The 18,851-nt window shown below is 55.4% G+C and overlaps 1 protein-coding gene across 10 annotated transcripts in view; it reads left to right on the top strand.

The window, feature by feature from the left end:
* SSBP3 (single stranded DNA binding protein 3) overlaps nt 1–18,195 on the top strand; it is a 162,072-nt gene extending 143,877 nt beyond the window's left edge. For 8 of the 10 annotated variants that reach the window (XM_042951505.1, XM_042951506.1, XM_042951508.1 and 5 more), the window contains 12 exons: nt 582–648; nt 739–815; nt 6,989–7,093; nt 8,122–8,186; nt 8,948–8,996; nt 9,615–9,650; nt 10,178–10,232; nt 11,595–11,665; nt 16,399–16,477; nt 16,729–16,757; nt 16,894–16,995; nt 17,778–18,195. In XM_042951505.1, the coding sequence (XP_042807439.1) occupies nt 582–648; nt 739–815; nt 6,989–7,093; nt 8,122–8,186; nt 8,948–8,996; nt 9,615–9,650; nt 10,178–10,232; nt 11,595–11,665; nt 16,399–16,477; nt 16,729–16,757; nt 16,894–16,995; nt 17,778–17,807 (765 nt within the window). In that variant the 3' untranslated portion in view covers nt 17,808–18,195. The remainder of the gene's footprint in view (nt 1–581; nt 649–738; nt 816–6,988; nt 7,094–8,121; nt 8,187–8,947; nt 8,997–9,614; nt 9,651–10,177; nt 10,233–11,594; nt 11,666–16,398; nt 16,478–16,728; nt 16,758–16,893; nt 16,996–17,777) is intronic. The other 2 variants (XM_042951507.1, XM_042951510.1) reach the window with 1 other exon arrangement.
* Nucleotides 18,196–18,851: the final 656 nt, after the last annotated feature.

The raw sequence follows: 18,851 nt of genomic DNA, 5'->3' as shown, positions 1-18,851 counted from the left end.
GACATTTCACGTGCTGGGTAAAGACAGGGAGTTGGGAGCCTGAGTGCTCCTGCTGGCTCTGCCAATTGATGACTGGGGGCAATTGGGCCTGTGGACCTCAGTTTCCCCTTCCAAATCTCAAAGGCTGCCTCTGCCTTTGCTCCCTTCTTAGTGTTAGGATTTTTAGCTGGTGGCTCCCCACACTTTGGGGGAGGGGGTGGGTGAGTTACATCTCCATGGGGTGAAAGAAAGACAGGGTTTGGCTTAAACCGTGGTGGCTGGGGTTCGGGAGGTGAGGACGGGAGGCATGTGGCCGTGGAGGGGTGTATGGCAGGTGGTGTGGCCAGGGTGAGGCTGAGCTCCGGCAGGAACACAGACACGTGGAGACAGCAGGGTGTGATGGTTCCTGTCCCACCCACGCTGCACCTTCTACTGACGCCAGCTCTAGCCACCTGCTGTTCCTGGAGATCTCGCCCCCCAGCCCCAGCCAGCAGGTCAGGGAGGCCGTGGGTAGCCCCAGACGGGCAGTGGAGAACTGGGGCAGGCTGGCACATCTCCCTCCATCCCCCAGCCACTCAGCACGGGCCTCACATCTCTTTCAGCCTCCAGGAGGAGTTCCTGGGACCCAGCCACTGCTGCCCAATTCCATGGATCCCACCCGACAACAAGGTAGAGAGAGCCGGGCAGGGCGGCCCACGGCCCGGGGAATCTGTGCTGTCTGCCCCTGCCACCTCACGGTTTATCTCCTCTCTCATGCAGGGCACCCCAACATGGGAGGATCAATGCAGAGAATGAACCCTCCCCGAGGCATGGGACCCATGGGGCCCGGCCCACAGGTAACCACCTGTCTGTCTGTCCATCTCCCTGGCCATCTGTGTGCACCCGCCTACTCTCCTCTTTCCACAGTCTGTCAGTCCTTCCATGTCCCTCAGCTCACAGGGGTGAGGGGAGAGGACGTGACCAGGTTCCCAGCTGCCCTCTCTGTCCACGGCTGGGCTGGCCCCACGCGCAGACAGGAGCAACCCCTCCTTGGCAGGCGGCAGGCCGAGTTGAGGGGCCCCCAGGGAGCTGCGGGAGAGGGACAGCCGGGAGCCTTCTGGTTGGCAGATCCTCCCTTGGGGGAGGGAGTTGAGGAATTTGGAAGGTGGAGGGTCTGGTCCCCGAGCAGCGGTGTGGGTCCTCCGGGAATCCCAAAGCCTCCTACCCTGGGTAGGTGAACTTGAACTAGCTCAGGGTCATGGTTTGTTATGACCCAGAAGTGGGACAAACGAGTGGCAGTCTTAGCTCTGCCTATAACTCACCATTTGTCCTTGGGTGAATCATCTGACCTCGGTGGGCCCCGGCAGGCCTCAGTTCCCGACCGGTGCAGTGCGAGGGGAGGAGTATATCTATACCCATGGCTCTCAGCGATGTTATCCCAGCTGAGAGGAGGCCAGGCCGGCCAGGGCCCCTAAGACCAGCTTCAACCCAGAGCTTCTGCTGATTTCATGGACCAGGCTCATAGGTAAGATTTCTTCTGACCAGAGGGGTTCCATTGTCATAAAGGACACCTCAGAAACCTCTGGAAGAGCTTCTGTCAAGTGCCCGGTCTACTTCTTTACAATTACAGCCCAGTGGTCTCTCCTTGTGACCCAGTTCCCTGTTCCCCAGGACCATCGGGCAGAGGTCTGACAGGCCATTCCTGGTCTAGAACCTCATCACAGTTGGTTCCCATTCTTCTGACCATTTGAATGTGGCTCTGTCCCCTGTAGTAGCTGTGGCAGAGAGTGTGCTGATCTGTCTCAAAGAAGCTGGGAGTCTGAATAAGAAGGGAGTTTGATTTAGTGAGGTGGGGACGGTTTTGTCGTAGGGCGTTGCTTCCCTTTTCTGCCCTGCCTGTAAGCCCGCTTGTCTCTTCCCCACTCCCTGCCTGCAGATGTTTGCATTTTCTGGGCCCCTCCCCAGGTTTCCGGTTCCCTGGAGGAGGAGGAGGAGGAGGAGGAGGAGGAGGAGTGCTCCCGCTCACAGACACGTGCCCCGCTTTTGTAGTGAGAGGTGCCTGCCCACACCCACAGTCCTCCGCTCCGTCTGGAGTTGTATTTACAGCACACCCAGCCCACTGCTTTCTTCTCGGGGGTGGCTGCAACCTCTGTGGTGCTGAAAAATGTTAGGGAGGTCCTTGGCTTCTCTTGGCCCCACAAGCTCACACCAGTTGCGCCTCTGGTTTTCTCGTTTGTTTGTTTGTTTGTTTGTTTTTTCTTTCCTCAAATCCTTCAAAGCTTGTGTTTTCCCCAGTTCCTCTTAAGCCCCCAGAGAGTGGCCCCTTCCTGCCATGTGGCTGTCTCCAGCTGACCTCTGCAGGGCGGGTGGGAGGGGCAGCAGGGTCTGAAAGCAGAGCGTTCCATCCCCGGAGTCAGGAACCTTTGGGTCCTTCTGCGGCACATGAGAGTTACTCTTGGGGGTAGATAAGCAGTGACCTTGGACTTCCAGAACGTCCTGGGGGACCTGGGGACACAAGAGGATGGAGTGGGAGGCAGGAAAACTCCATTCCTATGCCCCCATGTGCCCCTCTGGGTCCTTGGAGGCTTAGCCGCTGCGTCCATTAAATGGGAAAGAGACCAGTATCTGCCATACAGAACTGTTCAAATGGGGAGGCTCGGGTTCTCAGTGTGATGCTTGGCATGAGGTACTCTTAATAAGAAGTGTGTGTTTTCCAACTTAGGGGCTTAAAATCAGTGTTTAGGATTCTAATTGTGTGGGTTTGATGACTGCTTTGAGCTGTTTGTGTTTTGTTTTTTTTAATTTTTTTTCTGGCCAAGGCCATTAGCAGTTTGTTAAGCCTGTGGTAATATTGAGATTCTGGAAGCTGGGAATGGATGTCAGCAGACTGAGAACAGAATATTCTGTAAGTTTAGGACTTCCTCCTGGCTTAGCGGGCGTCTCGTCATGTCAGAGTCTCTGACCAACAGTCTGGCATACTGTTGTGGCGTGCTTTAAAGAGGTGAGAGTCCTAAAGACTGGGGTCTTACCAGAAAAGGCCTCTCGGGTCCAGTGTGGCTCTCCTGGCTTCACCAAAGGGTGTGCAAGGGCAGAGCCCTCCCATAGGCCCTGACAGGCACCCCCAGAGCCAAGGGAGATACTAGCCCAGGGCAGCTGACCCACCCCACTCCCCACCAACCACAGGGGCTCTGGAAATGTCTCTCTTGTTCTTTATTTGACTTTATTGTATCAGTAGAGAGACCCCCAAAGTGCTTTGCCCAAGTCTCCTGTACCCCTCTGGGTAGAGTGCAGTCTGAAATTCCAGAGCCAGAGCTCCCTTAGGGCAACCCAGAACGTCTGCACCAGATGGAGGTAGAAGGGCTAGCCTGGTGTGGGACAGGTTTTGGGGTCAGCCAGGGAGCAGGCACTGCAGAGCCTAGAAGCTTTGGACCCCAAGGCTGAGGGCAGAACCACTATACCTCCTGACCCGGCCCTTTCTGTGTGTCCCCTGAGGGTCCTGTCTTGGTCACTCCCAATGGACAGGAGAGACATGAACTCAGAACCTAGTGCTGGAAAACACGGTTCCAGCCACAGCTCAGCCTGGTTGGGCCTCTGGTCCCTCATCTGCAAAATGGACAGCCTGGTGATCACCTCATGGGGTCCACTGTAGGTTTGGTAGAAACAGCATGAGGTACCTGCAGGGTGTCTCTTCCTAGAACAGGGGCTCAGGGAGGGGGTCCTGCTTCTGCCACAGCCTGGGATCTTAGAAAACAAGGCCAGCCCCTCAGGCAGCCTTTAGTAAGTACCACTGCATGCACAGTGCCGTACTGAGACCAAACACAGAGGTGGGAAACCATCAGCCTGTTATTCCAAGTGGAGAATAAGAGTGCTAATAGCCAGTGACCACTCCAGAACTTTCTGAACAAAGAATAGATACAGTGTAGTCTTGGGGCTACTTTATAGATTTCAAAGCTGGACGGAGTGACATTTGTTCTTTTTGAGCCTGTGTTACATTTTAGCCTGAACGTCACAAAGGAACCAGCACCCCAGGCATCGGCCTGCCCTGTTCCCTGAGCGTGTCAGACAGATTTTACTCTGATTTTGTGAAAGGGCCAGTGCCGAAAAGGAGGTAATATATCCACTTAGTTATAGTCTTTCTTTAAAGAACTGTGTCGGTATCAGATGGGAACGTTCTGGCTAAGTTCTTCAGGAGTGACTTCTGTTGATGTGAGGCTAAATCTGCAAGGGCTGCCGGCCGGGCTCCCGTGGACAGAATGCAAGGCCCCCTCAGAGGTGCTGTGGCTCATACGCCCCGTGGGTACCAATTACCTTCGTTGCTGGTATTCAGGCTGGGGGGTGGAGCCAGCACGGGCTAGCATCAGATCGCCGTCCTAGCTTGTCTGCATTTGAGAAGGTTCAGATGAAGGATAGCCCATGATCTCAGGGACAGTTCTGTGCCACCCAGAAGAAACCGTATCTCCCTGCCGATCCAGGATAGCCCGGCTCTTTGTGGGTACTGCCTGGGGCCCCGGCAAGAGGTGGAAGGATCATAAACCAGGCTAGAGGTGTGAGGGACTGCGTGAGGAGAAAGTGGGGCCACTCGACACTTCCCAACGGGGGGCCCGTACAGGCCCCCCAAACCTCGTGATGAGAGGGAAACGGAGGACAGGCCCCTGCTGCCCAGGAAACTACCCCATCAACCAGTCCTAAAGACTGGAATGTTCTTCCCCTACTTTAAGGTGAAGGTGGCGCTGGGCGGGCTACGGGCAGCACCGAGGAAGAGCCCCTCTGGGAGTTGCAGGAAGAAGGAGCAGGTCCCAGCTCTACCAGCTGCCCAGTGCTTTCCTGTATCCAGGCCTTGATGCCTGACCCAAGGTCCCCAGCAGGGAGGCCCTTCCTTGTTCCTGCAGGGCCTTCTGCCCAGCATCCAAGGTTCCTGAGTGGGGATGAGAGTGAGGGTACAGGAGGAAGGGGACCACCCCCGTGGATGTAGCCAGCCCCATGCTGCACGGAGGATCCCTCCCAGGCCTCCAGCTGTCCCTGCAGAGCCATGCGGATGGCAGAGAGGGAGGGAGCATCTGGCTGGTGGTCACACCTTGCAGTCCAGTGCTGTGGGCAGGCAGACATTGAGGGAAGAGAACCATTTCTGTGGAGTGTCGGAAACCGTGCTTCCAAGCCCTCTGTGAAAAGGCTGGTGTTTTCCCCAAAGTTGACAGTCAGCCCTGCTTTCACCCCTGACTTACTGTGCACCTTTGAGCAAGTCTTTGGCCGCTCTGGGCCTCTAGCTTGTCATCTTTGAAATGGGAAGGTGTAGGTGGCCCTCCAGGGTCTGGGCCTGTAGGAGGGAGGATCTGGTGGGCAACCCTCCCTTCTCGGGAAGCGCCGGGCTGGCTATTGGGGAGGCTCTGGAAGGTGGGGTAGACGGAGGAACAGCAGCTGGCACACCAGCGCCTCCCCCGAGGGGCCACACGCCACATGTGCGGGCGTGTTTTGGGAGTGAGCGCCTGGCTTGTCCTCTCCCCTCGCCCACTCTGTGCCGCAGCGTCCCAGGCTCCTCCAGCACCCAGGCCAGCCTCTACTGGCCCTGCAGCACCAACGCTCTCCTGGGCGGGATGCCGCAGGATGCAGCGGTAGCCCCTGGAAGGGATCTCTGGCTGGAAGTTGGCCAGGCCGTACACCGTGGGAGCGTGGGCTGCCTGGGGAGGGGGCAGGCTTCCTGTCCTGCAGCGGTGGAGGCGAGGCCGAGATTCGTGTAGGGGCTTAGGAAGGGCCCTTTAAGACCTGAGGTTCCGTGACGCTTAAGGCGGCATTAAGGGCTTTGGTGTTCGTTCTGCCGCTGACATCCCAAATCAGCACATGCCTCCGAGAGCCGACAGAGAGCGCTTCAAAGCCGCCATTTCATTTGATCCTCCCAGACCTGTAAGGTTGGGGGCCCTCTGTCCCCGTGGTACAGGCGAGGGAGCACAGCGGAGGGTGGCAGCTGTGAAGCCGGGGCCAGGCCACGAGCCTTCAGCCACGGGGTTGCCTTGCACGTAGCCGCGCGAGGGGCCGTCACTTTGCTTGTGCGCCGCAGTGTTTTAATCTTTAAAGCGGACTCGTGATGGGGCCGTTGTCATGACTGAGCCCGCTGTGCGGCCTGGCCCGGAGTGAGCACTGGGGTCACTTGTGCGGTTTGCCCAAAGTCACACACGTGTGCCCAGCCTGGGGCTGGCTCTCCCATGCTCTGACCTGAGATCTGGCTCCGCCTGCCAGCCTGTGCCATTGTCTTTAAAGAGGGCCTGGCTCCTGCACTTTTCCTGAGCTGACTCTGGGGATGTGGGACTGCCTGAGGACCCCTCTGTGGCCACCCTTGTCTCCCTCCTCGATTCTCTGCCACTTGGCCTGGTGCCGCCCCTGTCACTGTCTACACCCCATCTGCATATGCTCTTAGACTCCAATCCCCTGTCAGGGTGACCAGGCAGAGGAGATGGCCCCACAGCCGGTCCTTGGCTGGAGGACCTGCCACCAGCATGATGTTGGCTCTGAGCTTGTCAGCTCTGGCTCTTGGGCCTCCTGTGCCGTTCCTCTCCCCACCCACCTTTCACCAGACGTATGGGGAGAGTGTGGACCTAGAGGGGTTTTTTGGCTTTTTTTAAATGTTTATTTATTTTTGAGAGAGACAGAGCACAAGTGGGAGAGGGGCAGAGAGAGAGGGAGACACAGAATCTAAGGCAGGCTCCAGGCTCCAAGTTGTCAGCATGGAGCCCGATGCGGGGATCGAACTCACAAACTGTGAGAGCATGACCTGAGCCGAAGTCGGACGCTTAACCGACTGAGCCACCCAGGTGCCCTTGTAGATCCAGGTTTAAACCCCAGCTGGGTCATTGGCTTCCTGACTTTGGGTGGATCTTTCTCCCCTCAGACCTTCAGTCTCCTGTAAAGTGGGAATAACACTAGTTTCGTGGCAGTGTTAAAAGGACAAGCCAGAGACTGTATGTAAAATGTGTCATGTGCTCAGGTAACACTGGCTGTCCCTTTGCCGTCAAATTTTCACCGACCTTACTTCTTTCAGATTCTACAAAGGCAGAGTTTAACCAGCCCAACCAGCCCAGTTTTACTTCCTGTTCATTTACTCGTTCACTCCTTCATTGATTCAGCACCCAGTCTCTGGCGGCTGGTACGTGGAGTGATGCATGCATGAAAATCATTGAGATATAGTCCCCACCTTCCAAAGGTACTCGGAGCCTAGTGGGAGAGATGGACACGTGGCCACGATCATAGCCCAGTGTGGTACGGGCTGTGGCAGGGGTAGGAGGATTACAAGGCATTTGGGGAGGGACTAAGGTGAAGCAATTAACCCTAAGAGGTGGGCAGGGAAGGCTTCGCAGAGGAGGTGCTCTTTGAGCTGGGTTTGGAGGATGTGTAGGCGCCCAAGTGGAGAAGGGAGGCAAGGTATTTATTTCTTCTGCAAGGAAAATAATACTGAAAGAAGGGTCAGGCGCAGCCCCGATAGGAGGTTCCTGATCCAGGCATTCCTGTGACTCACCACGCTCTGCCTTGGGGGGTTGTACTGAGCCGAGGTGGGACTCTTCCCTCAGAATTGGTGATTCCCCCTGAGTTTTCTTCCTGCTTCTCCAGCACTGTGCTTGGTGAGGGCCCCACACGCTGACACCTGAGTCAGGTGACCTGGGTTGGGGGACAGCGCAGGCATGGGGCAAGGTGGGGGATCTGTACATGCTGGGCCTTGGGGACAGCCACCAGCCAGGCCTTTGCGGGTCCTCTCCCCTTCCACGTTCAGACCCAGCCCCTGCCCCCAGGCTGCTGGCAGTTTCTTCTCCCTCGGAGTTCCTAAAGTGGGCAGGTGTTCACCAGTTGGATCTGTTACGAGTCCGCTCCTTTCCACCCACCTGAAACCCAAGATGAGAGGGCTTACTGGACCTCCACATGCTTTTGAGAGAAACCATCCCGAGACCCCTGAAGATGTGTTTCAAGTTGTGACTGTCCCTCTGTGCTGGCTTGTCATTGTGGCCCCATCCCTCGGCTCCCACCCCCCTCACCTTTTTTAATGAACGTGTAATTTTTTTTCTCATCAAATCCTTTCCACAGACTAATCCTCTTGCTTCTATTCTGTTTGTCTTTCTTCCCCCCTTCCCTCTCCGGTGCCCCTTCTCCTTCTCATAGACTGACCCTTGGTTATCGTTGCAGAATTACGGCAGCGGCATGAGACCACCACCCAACTCCCTCGGCCCCGCCATGCCCGGGATTAACATGTAAGGCAAAAAGGACCTTGCTGGCAGCTCAGAGCCCATGGCTCCCCGACCCTCTGCTGGCCCCCCCAAAGACTCGTGAACAGAGTCATTCTTGGCACCTCTCTGGACCTCAGGCCTCTCATCAGTGGAGCCGGGGATGCTGGCGATAGATACTTGGATAAGAGCTCATATGGTCCCGTATGGGGCTCATCCGTCCTGGGTGTGTTTCTGAGCCTGCTGTGTGGATTAGCCCACCTGCTCCTCATAGCCCGGTGAGGTGGTTATTGCCCCCATTTACAGATGAGGTAACTGAGGCACAGAGAGGTGAAGTAGCTTGCCCCTGCTCACAGGGCTCTTAAGTGACAGGGCCAGGATTTGAACCCCGGTACAATTGGCTGCTGTTGTAGTGCTTGAGTGGTTCTTAACCCCCTTTCGGGGATAGATCCCCATGAGGATCTGTGGGTTCCCTTCCTGGGAAGATGCACATGCAGAGGCAGTTTTATATACTTGACACGTTTTTCATGTAATTTAGAGGAGCTTGTAGATTTCTAGCTGTGGAGCTGCCCATTACTGCCCGAGAACCAGGTGTGTAAGGCCCTAGGGCCGCATGAAGGATTTCCTGTTAGTGATGTCAGCCCTCTAGTTCTGGCGCTTCCGGCACCGCCCCCTTGGGGTCAACGACACCTTTTTCATTGTTGCCATCTCTCTCCTCTCTCTCTCTCTGTCTCTCCCCCTCTCCCCCTCTCCCCATCTCTCTCCCTCCCCCTCCCTCCCTCTCCCAGGGGCCCGGGAGCTGGCAGACCCTGGCCAAATCCTAACAGTGCTAACTCAGTGAGTACCCACATCGAGTGGGAGGGGTTTCTAGGCTATGGGGTGGTCCTGTCCCCAGGTTGGGGGTATCATGAGAGGCAGGGATGCAGCAAGAGTCCACCTGACGCTTGCCAGCGGGAGCCCCACCTGTAAGTGGAGGCTTGGGAGTAACATTCCCGGGGCCTTCCGGGTTTGGGCCCCGGCCCAGCCCGCTGATGGGCAGAAAGCCTGTGTGAGCTGAGAGCTTGCTCAGAGAGCATTGTCCACACAGAAGCGTCTGGCGATCCTCTCCCACCGGCAGGGCTGGCTTCTAGTGCTCAGGGGAAGGAGCTGGAAAGGGGCTCAGCACAGACAGTCTGGGGAAGAAGGCCAGAGGGGTGGGGAGAAGCTCTCGCTCTCCTGTCCTCTCACACTGGAGGGTCTCCCCTGCCCATGCCCCCTCAGAGCTCCCTGCCAAGGCTCTCGGGATCAGTTCAGTGTAGGCACTGGGCTTTGCTCATACCCCTGGCCCCCTCCTGGGGTGTCCCACAGCCTTTCCTAGCAAGAGGGGGTGGGTCCCCAAGTGGATTTGGAAGCCCAAGGGTACTGAGTATCAGAGGAAGGGACTCTGACACGTGGCTGCCCACCTCTTGTTTTTAGATTCCATACTCCTCCTCATCACCTGGTACCTATGTGGTAAGTGTGTGTGGGTTCGGGGCATTGGGTGTCCAGCCACATGTGACTGAATGTGCAAGAGAACTTCTCCAGGGTCCCTGTCTCTTTCCCTTTCAAAACTCACTCCGAGCACAAGTTCTAAACTCTGCTAGAACCTGCTGTCACTGTTCAGGTACCTTCTGGGGGCCCGGAAGTCCCCAAACAAGACCTAGAGTTGGGTCCCCATCTTGGGGGCTGACCAGTGGCCTAGCTGGTTTCCCCCACAGGCCTCTGGTTCCACCAGTCGGCGTGTGAACACATACACGCACACCCACAGCTGCCTCTGGGTTTGAAGAAAGGCAGTGGGGCAGGGGTGGGGGGGGTGGGGAATCCAAGTCCAGCTCCCTTGGGGCTTAAACACTTGGGCTCTGCTTGAGCTTTAGTGAGAGCGGGATGCCAGTCTGGGCCCTGGAGGAACACTTGACTTTGGTGTGGCCGGAGCTCGGGGGTTTCTCCCGACCTGGGTCATGGCCATGGGTTCCTCACATCAGTTTTTATCTCATCTCCAGGGACCTCCTGGCGGTGGTGGCCCCCCAGGAACACCCATCATGCCTAGTCCTGCAGGTAAGAAGCCTTGGGGAGAGGGTGCCATCGAGAGAGTTAGGGGGTCCTGGAGGGGTCCCAGCGCAGGGCCAAAGCTTACCAACCACCCTTCCTGAGCAGCGTGTCCCCCACCAGGCATGTCAGCATCAGGTGTTTAGGAGGAAGGAGGTCCTTGGTGCCCCTGACCTTCCCTGTGGCCTTAGCAAGGTCACTCCTCCTCTCTGGTTAGAGAGCTCCAGGGCAGAGAGCTCCAGGAACGAGGGGGGTCTCACTGTCCTCAGCTCGCACTGGTTGGCAAGCACCCTTTCCCAGCTGTGGATTTGTCTAGATGACTGAAAAGGGGCTTTGGGCTTCTGGCATCCTGGAACCAGGACTCTTAACACCGTGTGTCTTGAGTTCCCAGAGCTCTTGGCTTCTGGTCCTCTATATGGGAGATCTCTTCTCCCTCTTTCTCTGATCAGAAGAGGGCGTGCGTGCACACATGTGGGCACACACACACACACACACACACACACACACAGCTTCACAGTTGCGTTTCTTTCCCAGCTGAGAATAACACACCACCATCTAGAAGGAATCCCACGGACAGTCTACCCACCCAGAAAATAAAAAGTGAGACATGGTTGGATTTCTGCCCTAGAAAGAAGATGCCTACTCCTGATAGAAACATGTTAGCTGGTTTTCTTAGGAGACTTTCCTAGCTAATTGGGGAGACAGAGGGGTCCCTCTCTCCCCAGACTCCTCGGCTCCCAGTGGCAGGGAAGCTGCTTATCCATAGTCTGGAGCTAGCGGCGGCTGTGATGTTCCGGCCCCCACTCTCGCTCCCTCTTTCTGCTGCTGCATTTTTATGAGCCGCATGACCTACATTCAGACTGGGTCACATTAAACCACTGCATATGTTAATGTGTCTCCAGCCCCATGCTTCCCTCTCCCTCCTGCCCCATCAGCTTGGCAAGGTGGCCCCTGGGTAATTTGTGGCGTTTCTCTTTCCCCAGTTTGATTAAAACCCCTGGGCAGGATTGGGGGAGAGCGCAGCTGGTGGTCTGGCCGTCCCTGCGTGGTCCCTGGCAGGATCTGGGGACCAGGTTGTTTTCGGGTAGGGAGATGAGAATTTGAACCTGCCACCCCCGCTTTGCCACGTCCACACTGCTGTCCACACACCCTGGACTTCTTTGTTCCAGGGTTGAGCAGTTTTCACAGTTGAATTTTCTGTGATTAAAAACTTTGTGAATCTTCATTAAATACAAATTAGCCAGAAAATGGTGGTACTTAGAGGAGATTTTAGGTGATAAAATACAAAAGAATGAGTTCAAGTGCCACGAGTTTGTTTTAATTAAGAAATGAATTAATCACCCCGACTTGTGGGTTTCCACTGTTCTACAGATTCAACAAATTCCAGTGACAACATCTACACAATGATTAATCCGGTGCCGCCTGGAGGCAGCCGGTCCAACGTAAGTCTGCTTTCTAATAATTTACATATCAGATACCATAACAAATCATAATTAACTTCATCAGCTGAGGGGAAAGCAAGTTTAATTGATTTCAGCCATTTGTTACCAAAGACGAATAAAATAAACCGTCAGAAAAGCGATTAACTCTTGGGCAAATCGGTTCCCATTCCGCAGCTGGCCGGGGGTGGAGAGGTGCCCTCCCCTCTGGCCAGAGCGGCACACCCAGCCTCACTGTGGAGATCCCTGCCACCCTGAGCGGGGTGTCAGGGAGGGAGAGCACTAGGCTGCGGGTGGACCTGGGTCACTCCCCGCTCCGCCGACCGGCTGTGCCCCCCCCAGGCAGTCAATCACCCTCTGAGGTCTGGAGCTGTGGGTCCCCGAAGCCCATCTGGGGACCTGCCTGCCCTGTGCCTCCAGCCCCTTTGGGAGCCCTGTGACTGCAGCTTCCTGGTCTCTCTTTGGGTCATTGCCTGCCTCCCACCCCCTCCCTTCTTGGCTTCTCCAAGTTCCAGCCCCTCGTAATGTAGGAGCTCCAGTTCCACCTTGTCTGACCCCTGCCCATCCACTCCCTCCCATGGCCTGTGTCCCCTGCTGGATGGCACTTGACTGTGCAGCCATAGCCCGTCCCCTTCTCCCAGCTGGGAGCTCCCCGAGGAGAGGGCCGGTCAGACTCACCTCTGGAGACAGCCCTTCTGCACCAGCTGGGGAGGGGACTCGGACTGGCCTTGCGCTTGGGGAGCCCAGGGTCTGGAAGGGAGGCTGCTATGTGACCAAATCAACAGTCTGGACTGCAGAGCCAGGGGCTCCGGGTGTTGGGGCCCCAGTGGTGTTCTGGCCTTTTGGGGTGCTTCGTTTGGTTCTGTTGGTTTGGTTCCTGATGTGACCCCTGAATCACCCACTGTGCTAAATGCTGTTTGGGAGCTGCCCCATGCTGGACCCTGTACATATTTAATCCTCTGGCAGCCTCTGAAGGGGGGAAGTCTTTGGATCCTCCTGGGTTAGGGAGAGGGACCTAGAGAGGGGTCCCCTAGAGAGGGGTCATGTGACTGAGAAGCGTGGGAACCGCACTCCTTAACCATTGCTCCGCCATCCCTGTCCCTCTCCTGGGCAGCCAGCACCCCTCCCACCCCAGCCCCATCACCCCTGCTACCCGTTAGGGTGACTGGCCATCAGGTTTTAGCATTAAAAGCTCTATGTCTCAGGAGACGACTTCCCAGGACACACTGTCCTTGGTTTGGGCAGTGGATGCCAAAGGGTGGGTGGAAAAGTGTAAGGCTCTTCCAGCAGCCCAAAAGCCAGGGGACACAGAATCTGAAACAGGCTCCAGGCTCTGAGCTGTCAGCACAGAGCCTGATGTGCGGTTCGAACTCATGAACTGTGATATCATGACCTGAGCTGAAGTCCGATGCTTAACCTACTGAGCCACCCAGGCGCCCCAAGAACATTTTTAAATCAAATATAAGTAATATGTGTTTAGTCAGTCCATTGCATTTAGTTTTTTTAAAAAAAATTAAATTTGTGTGTGTGTGTGTGTGTGTGTGTGTATTAATGTTTTATTCTTGAGACAATGAGCATGAGCTCATGCATGAGCGAGGGAAGGGCAGAGAGAGAGCGGGACATAGAATCCGAAGCAGGCTCCAGGCTCTGAGCTGTCAGCACAGAGCCCAATGCAGGGCCCAAACCCAACAACAGGGAGATCATGACCTGAGCTGAAGTCGGACACTCAACAGGTGCCCCAAATTTGTATATTTTAAGAATACATAGTGATATAGCCTGGAAAATTGAAGTAATCCAATAAAGAGTCCAGATAAATTGTTGTTTTTCTCACACAAACCGTTTATTTATTTAACTAGTCCTCTACCAACTGCTGCTGTTAACTAGCCTGACTGTGGTTTTATTGAAATAATAGCACTTATGTAACAAAATAACGAACACAGAATAAACAAGTGGTGTAGAGACAGCTGTATGTCCCCTGGCAAGTGCATGAAGTTGGACCACTGCTCCACAGTGAAACCCAGAATCTCTCCAGAGCACTCAACCCTCGACATGCACATCCGCGCTGAAACAATAAAACGTTCCGAAGAAAATATAGGCGTAAATCTTTGTGGCCCAGGTAAAAGCAAAGCCTTCCCAATGACACCAAAAGCACAGGTGACAAAAGAAAAAAGTAGATAAATTGGACTTCATCAAGATTTAAAACTTGCATGCTTCGAAGGAGCTCCATCAAGAAGGTGAAAAACACAGCCCGCGGAGTGGAGAAGATATTTGCAAATCATGAATCTGATACCGGACTTGAATCCAAAATACGCAAAGACCTCTTCAAACTCATGCATGAAAAACCAGCCCAATTTAAAAAGTGGGCCGACGATCCAAAATAGACTTTCCTGCCAAGATGTACCTGTAGCCAGTAAGCACACAAAGGTGCTCCGCTTCGTGGCCATCGGGGGGATGCATGTGGAAAGCACGAGACGGTGCTGCACACTCACTGGGCTGGCTGTCACCAAGAAACCGTGCCGGCGCGGGTGAGTCCGGGAAGACCCTGGAGTCCTCACACGTGGCTGCGGGGAACATGAAATGATGTGGCTGCTTTGGAAAACAGCGTGGCGGTTCCTCGAAAGCTTAAACAGAATGACCACAGGACCCTGCGATTCCACTGTTGGGTAGGTATCTACCCAAGAGAAATAAAAACCTGTGTCCACATAGTAATCGTCCACCAGCATTCACAGCGGTGTTATTCATAATAGCTAAAAAGTGGGAGCGACGCGTCCGCCGACTGAACGGATAAATAGAACGCAGCCTCTCCGTGTAATGGAACATGATTTGGCCGGAAGAAGGAAAGAAGTACTAACTGATGCCCCAACCCGGACGAACCTCGAAGACCTGCTGAGCGAAGGAACCCAGCCGCAGAAGGTCGTATGTGTCCGGAATAGGCAAATCCGTAGACAACAGAGAACAAATTAACGGTTGTCTGGGGCTGGGGGCTGGAGGGGGATGGGGAGTGACCGAACGGGTACAAGGTTTCTTTACGGGGTGATGAGAGAGTTCTAACGTCGATCTGGTGGTGATGGCCGCACACCTGCAGACATGCTAAAAACCACCGAACTGTGTGCTTGCAGTGGGCCAGTTGTACGGTGTGCGAATTCCAGCCCGGTCAAGCGGTTAGAAATAATAATACACAAGAAAACACAAAGTTTTTAAAAGATGCTTATGTTGAAGGCAGAACATGCCGTTGTTTATGACATTAATCGCGTTTGGGGGGCTGTTTTGTCTGATACGACTGTGTCCTGAGCTGGCTCCTTAAAAAGTCCATCACCTCCTCTCACTTGGATGAGTAAGTGTGAAATTTGTTGCCAGATGTCAAAAATGTGCCTCGGTGCCTGTGAGTGGCCCTGGGAAGCCTCTGGGGAGGCGGGAGGCAAGGAGGCCGCCTCTGTGGTACATGTGAGTGGGCGGTGGGCGCGAGGGAGCGGCTGGCACGCTAGCCGCACCCCTGCAATGTGGGCTCCGGCAGCCTGTGCTGCCCCCTGCCTCTCTGCTCACGCAGGACCCCTACCTAGAATGACTTCTGTGGCCTGTCTCCCCCTGCCCAAATTCTGTCCTCAGTTGTTTCGGCCCTCTGCCTCCTCCTCCATGCAGGGGTTCAGATTTCTCTGCCCTGTGGGGTGGTTGGGTGTCCATAACCGTGGACTCCTCTTCCGGGCTGAGGCTCGGCTGTGACTCAACTCTGTGTCCCTCGCCCGTGGCATAGGCCAGATGCCAAACAGTTCTCCTTTCTGCCGTGTCCACCCCTGTGCACCCTGACGTCTGGTCTGCATCACAAGGCCTAGGCTCACCAGACTGGGCTCAGCCATCCCTTCTCAACCATGGGATATGATCTCTGGCCTTTGGTTGCTACTTTTCTGAGATCATTCAATATACCGCCCCCTCCAGGTCCAAGGCTAGGGGTAGAGCAGATTCCACCTCCGGCCTCTTGAGCCGCCTGCCCTGCCACCACTTCTGCCTGGGGGACTCATCAGTGGCCTTCCTCTACATTGTCCCCAGGAGACAACTCTAGTCCCCCGCCCAGCTTCTCCCCTGACCCCCCAGTCACTCAGTAGACCCGATCTCCTCACCTCACCCATGAAACTCCATTTCTGAGGAATCGCTCAGAGGAGGCTGGTGGGACTCAGGCTCAGGCTGCCCGCGCCCCACTCACCACTCCTCCCATCTCCCGGGGGGAGTGGGGGGGAACCTCCAGCAAAGAATTTCCCACTCTCTGTGCTTCACATTCCTTACCTGTAAAATGGGGATGAGAGACATTAATACCTTTGGCCCCTGGCTGCGCACAGTCACCTATTTGTGTGTCTGTGTGAGGTTCTGACTGGTGAGTCACACGCTCCGTCCCATGGATAGAGAGAGCCTTATTACGGGGTCCGTGACACTTGGCTAGAGAGCTGTCCCAGAACCACACTGTGTAGCCTTGGGCCGGTGTCTTTCCCTCTCTGGGCTTGTTTCCTCATTTGGAGCATAGGGAGGACACCCCTGCCCTGCCCAATTCCGAGAGCCAAGGGGAGGAACCAGCTCCGGCCTCCTGGCGGCATCAGATAGCCACGCGGTGTGCCCTACGGAGGAGCCCAACCAGATGGAAGCTCCCTGAGGGCACAGCTCCTTTGTAGCTGGGTGTGGGAGCCCGTGAGAGGGGTGCCGAGGGCCTGGGGCCCACTCAGCCACCACGCCCTGTGCTTCTCCCCCAGTTCCCGATGGGTCCAGGTTCGGACGGCCCGATGGGAGGCATGGGCGGCATGGAACCACACCACATGAACGGATCGTTAGGTAAGCGGGCGCCAGCCCCATGGTCATGCTGCACCCCGCGCGACCCTGCCCGAGCAGCCTTCTTTGGCTCAGCCGGGCCTGGTCTACCCCACTGACCTTGGCTGGGCACGTAGGAAGAGCCCCAGAGATACAGCCAGGACAGAAGATCGTCTGCACAGAAATAGTGTGGGATTTGGGTGGCTTTGGAGACCTAGCCACGGAAGAACAAACAAGAAACTGAATCCAGGTTTTCCTTCCTTCCTTCCTTCCAGGGTCAGGTGACATAGATGGACTTCCAAAAGTGAGTGTGTGTTCTGTGTGTTCCTCCCTGATCACATCCACCTTGCCCCAGCCCTGAGGCCCCAGAAAGCCTTTCTCCCCATTGGGTGGGCAGGGCTCTGGGGCTCTGGGGCTCACCTCGTCTCTCCTCTCCCCAGAATTCTCCTAACAACATAAGTGGCATTAGCAATCCTCCAGGCACCCCTCGAGACGATGGTGAGCTAGGAGGGAACTTCCTCCACTCCTTCCAGAATGACAATGTAAGTGCTGCATGTATCCCTCCCCCCAGTTTCGTCCCTGGATCATCGTCTTACCTCTGGGGCCGGGGACTAAATTACTTAAGTTGTGGTGCCTGCTGGCGAGGACCAGCCTGGCAGGCTGGTGTCCCAACAGCTGTGCCTCTGGCTTTCACCTTGGTCCTTTTTCTGTACAAAGTGCAGGGCCCTCTCTTCCCCGCCGCATGGCCTCCAACCGCTGCCACCCCGACCACTGCCAGGACCTTCTGGAGGCCTCTACAGGGAGGCACATCGCCTCCCAACACTGATAAAGCTGACCAGGCTGGGAAAGCCCTGGGTTGGGACTCAGGAGGCCTGGGCTCTGGCCCACTGGGCCTCTGAGGGGGTCCACTTCTGTCTGTCCTGGGGAGGAAGGTTCATACCACCAGAGATTTCCTGGGATCCCCACGCAGAGGGCCTGGCTTCTATTTACATTCTCGTATGAAGAAACAACGTCATGATTCTGAGAACCCCAGACTAGCTCCCCCCAGGACACCCTGGGCGAGCTGCAGGAAAGCAGCTGTGTGGGAAGGGCAGTGTCGGCTGCTTCCTCAGCTGGGAAGAGGGGATTTGAGAAGGGAGAGGGGTGGGATGGGGGGGCGAGTTGTGATAGCAGCCCCCAGAGCTCCCACGATGCGGGGGTGGGCACAGTCTAGTGCTGAGTGGGCAGAGCCCTCGCAGGCTTCCCCACCCAGGCACGCTCCCAGACTGGCCCAATCTAGCCCACACTGGCCCTCATGGCCCTGTCTCTGCTTCTCCCCTTCCAGTATTCTCCAAGCATGACGATGAGCGTGTGATCCCCTCCTCTTCTCCGAGACGCTGAGAGAGCCGGCATTGCAGGCGGGAAGATGCCAGAAATTATGCAAGAAGAAGTGAGGTGTCATTACCCAGGAGCTGGGGGAGGGGCGTCTCCCTGCTCCCCCTCAGCCCCCACCCTCCTCCTCCAGTCCCCCCACCTGTCCCAATTTTAGTTTCATGCAATAAAAAGGCCGAACTTTTTATTCCATAAAACATGAAGGACAAAACTCAAAATAAAAATATATTTCAAGTCAATGACCAGAAAAATCCCACCCCTTGCCCTTTCCCAAAAGGACCTTTTATGTACATGACACTTTTTTGTTGTTTTTTTTGTTTGTTTGGGGTTTTACCGTTACTGGGATTTTTTAATTTGTTTTCAGGGGGGTTTTTTTGGGGGAAAAATTTTTAAAAATGGAAGCTTCTAGCAAGTCCCCCACCCACCCCACCCCAATCAACCTCTTTGCTTTCTTCTTTAAAAAAAAAAAAAATAGAAAAAAAGAAAAAAGGACCAAAAAAAAAAAAAAAAAAAGCCCTGCTGTCTGTCTGTACCCAAGCCCTTCCACCAGGAAAGCTAGTCTAGGTGTGAGATCTCACGCTGTCTTTGTAGCCATCTAAAAATAATAATAATAATAATAAACTGGGCAGTTTACAATCGGTGGTTTCTTTCAAAAGGCCTTTTTTGGAAAGAGACAAGAAAGTCCCCTTTCTCCACTTGGGGTTTTCGGTTTGTGCGGATGGGCAAGCAAGGGGTGGGAACCTGTTTTGTTTTCGCTTGGTTTCTCCCGGCGAGGTGGCCTCAGCAGCTGCACAACTGGGACCCCAGAACCACCCCCTCCCGTATGTGGCCCGAGGGGCCAGACCACCTGACCGCTTTCAGGACTCCGCCACAGCGGAGACTCGCTGTGACCCGGTGGCATGCACTGTGTTCCCAGGACTGCTTCCTCCTCTCTCTCTTCTGGACCTTCCCCTGCCCGGCCTCCCTGCCGCTCCAGCCCTCTCCTCAGCCCCCACCCCAGTCTTCCCAGCGAGAATCCTGCCAGCTG

This window comes from Panthera leo, chromosome C1 (assembly GCF_018350215.1).
Source record: "Panthera leo isolate Ple1 chromosome C1, P.leo_Ple1_pat1.1, whole genome shotgun sequence".
In the NCBI taxonomy this organism is placed as follows: Eukaryota; Metazoa; Chordata; class Mammalia; order Carnivora; family Felidae; genus Panthera; species Panthera leo.
Note: the sequence above shows the minus strand (reverse complement) of the source record. Positions and strands in the feature narration are given on the sequence as shown.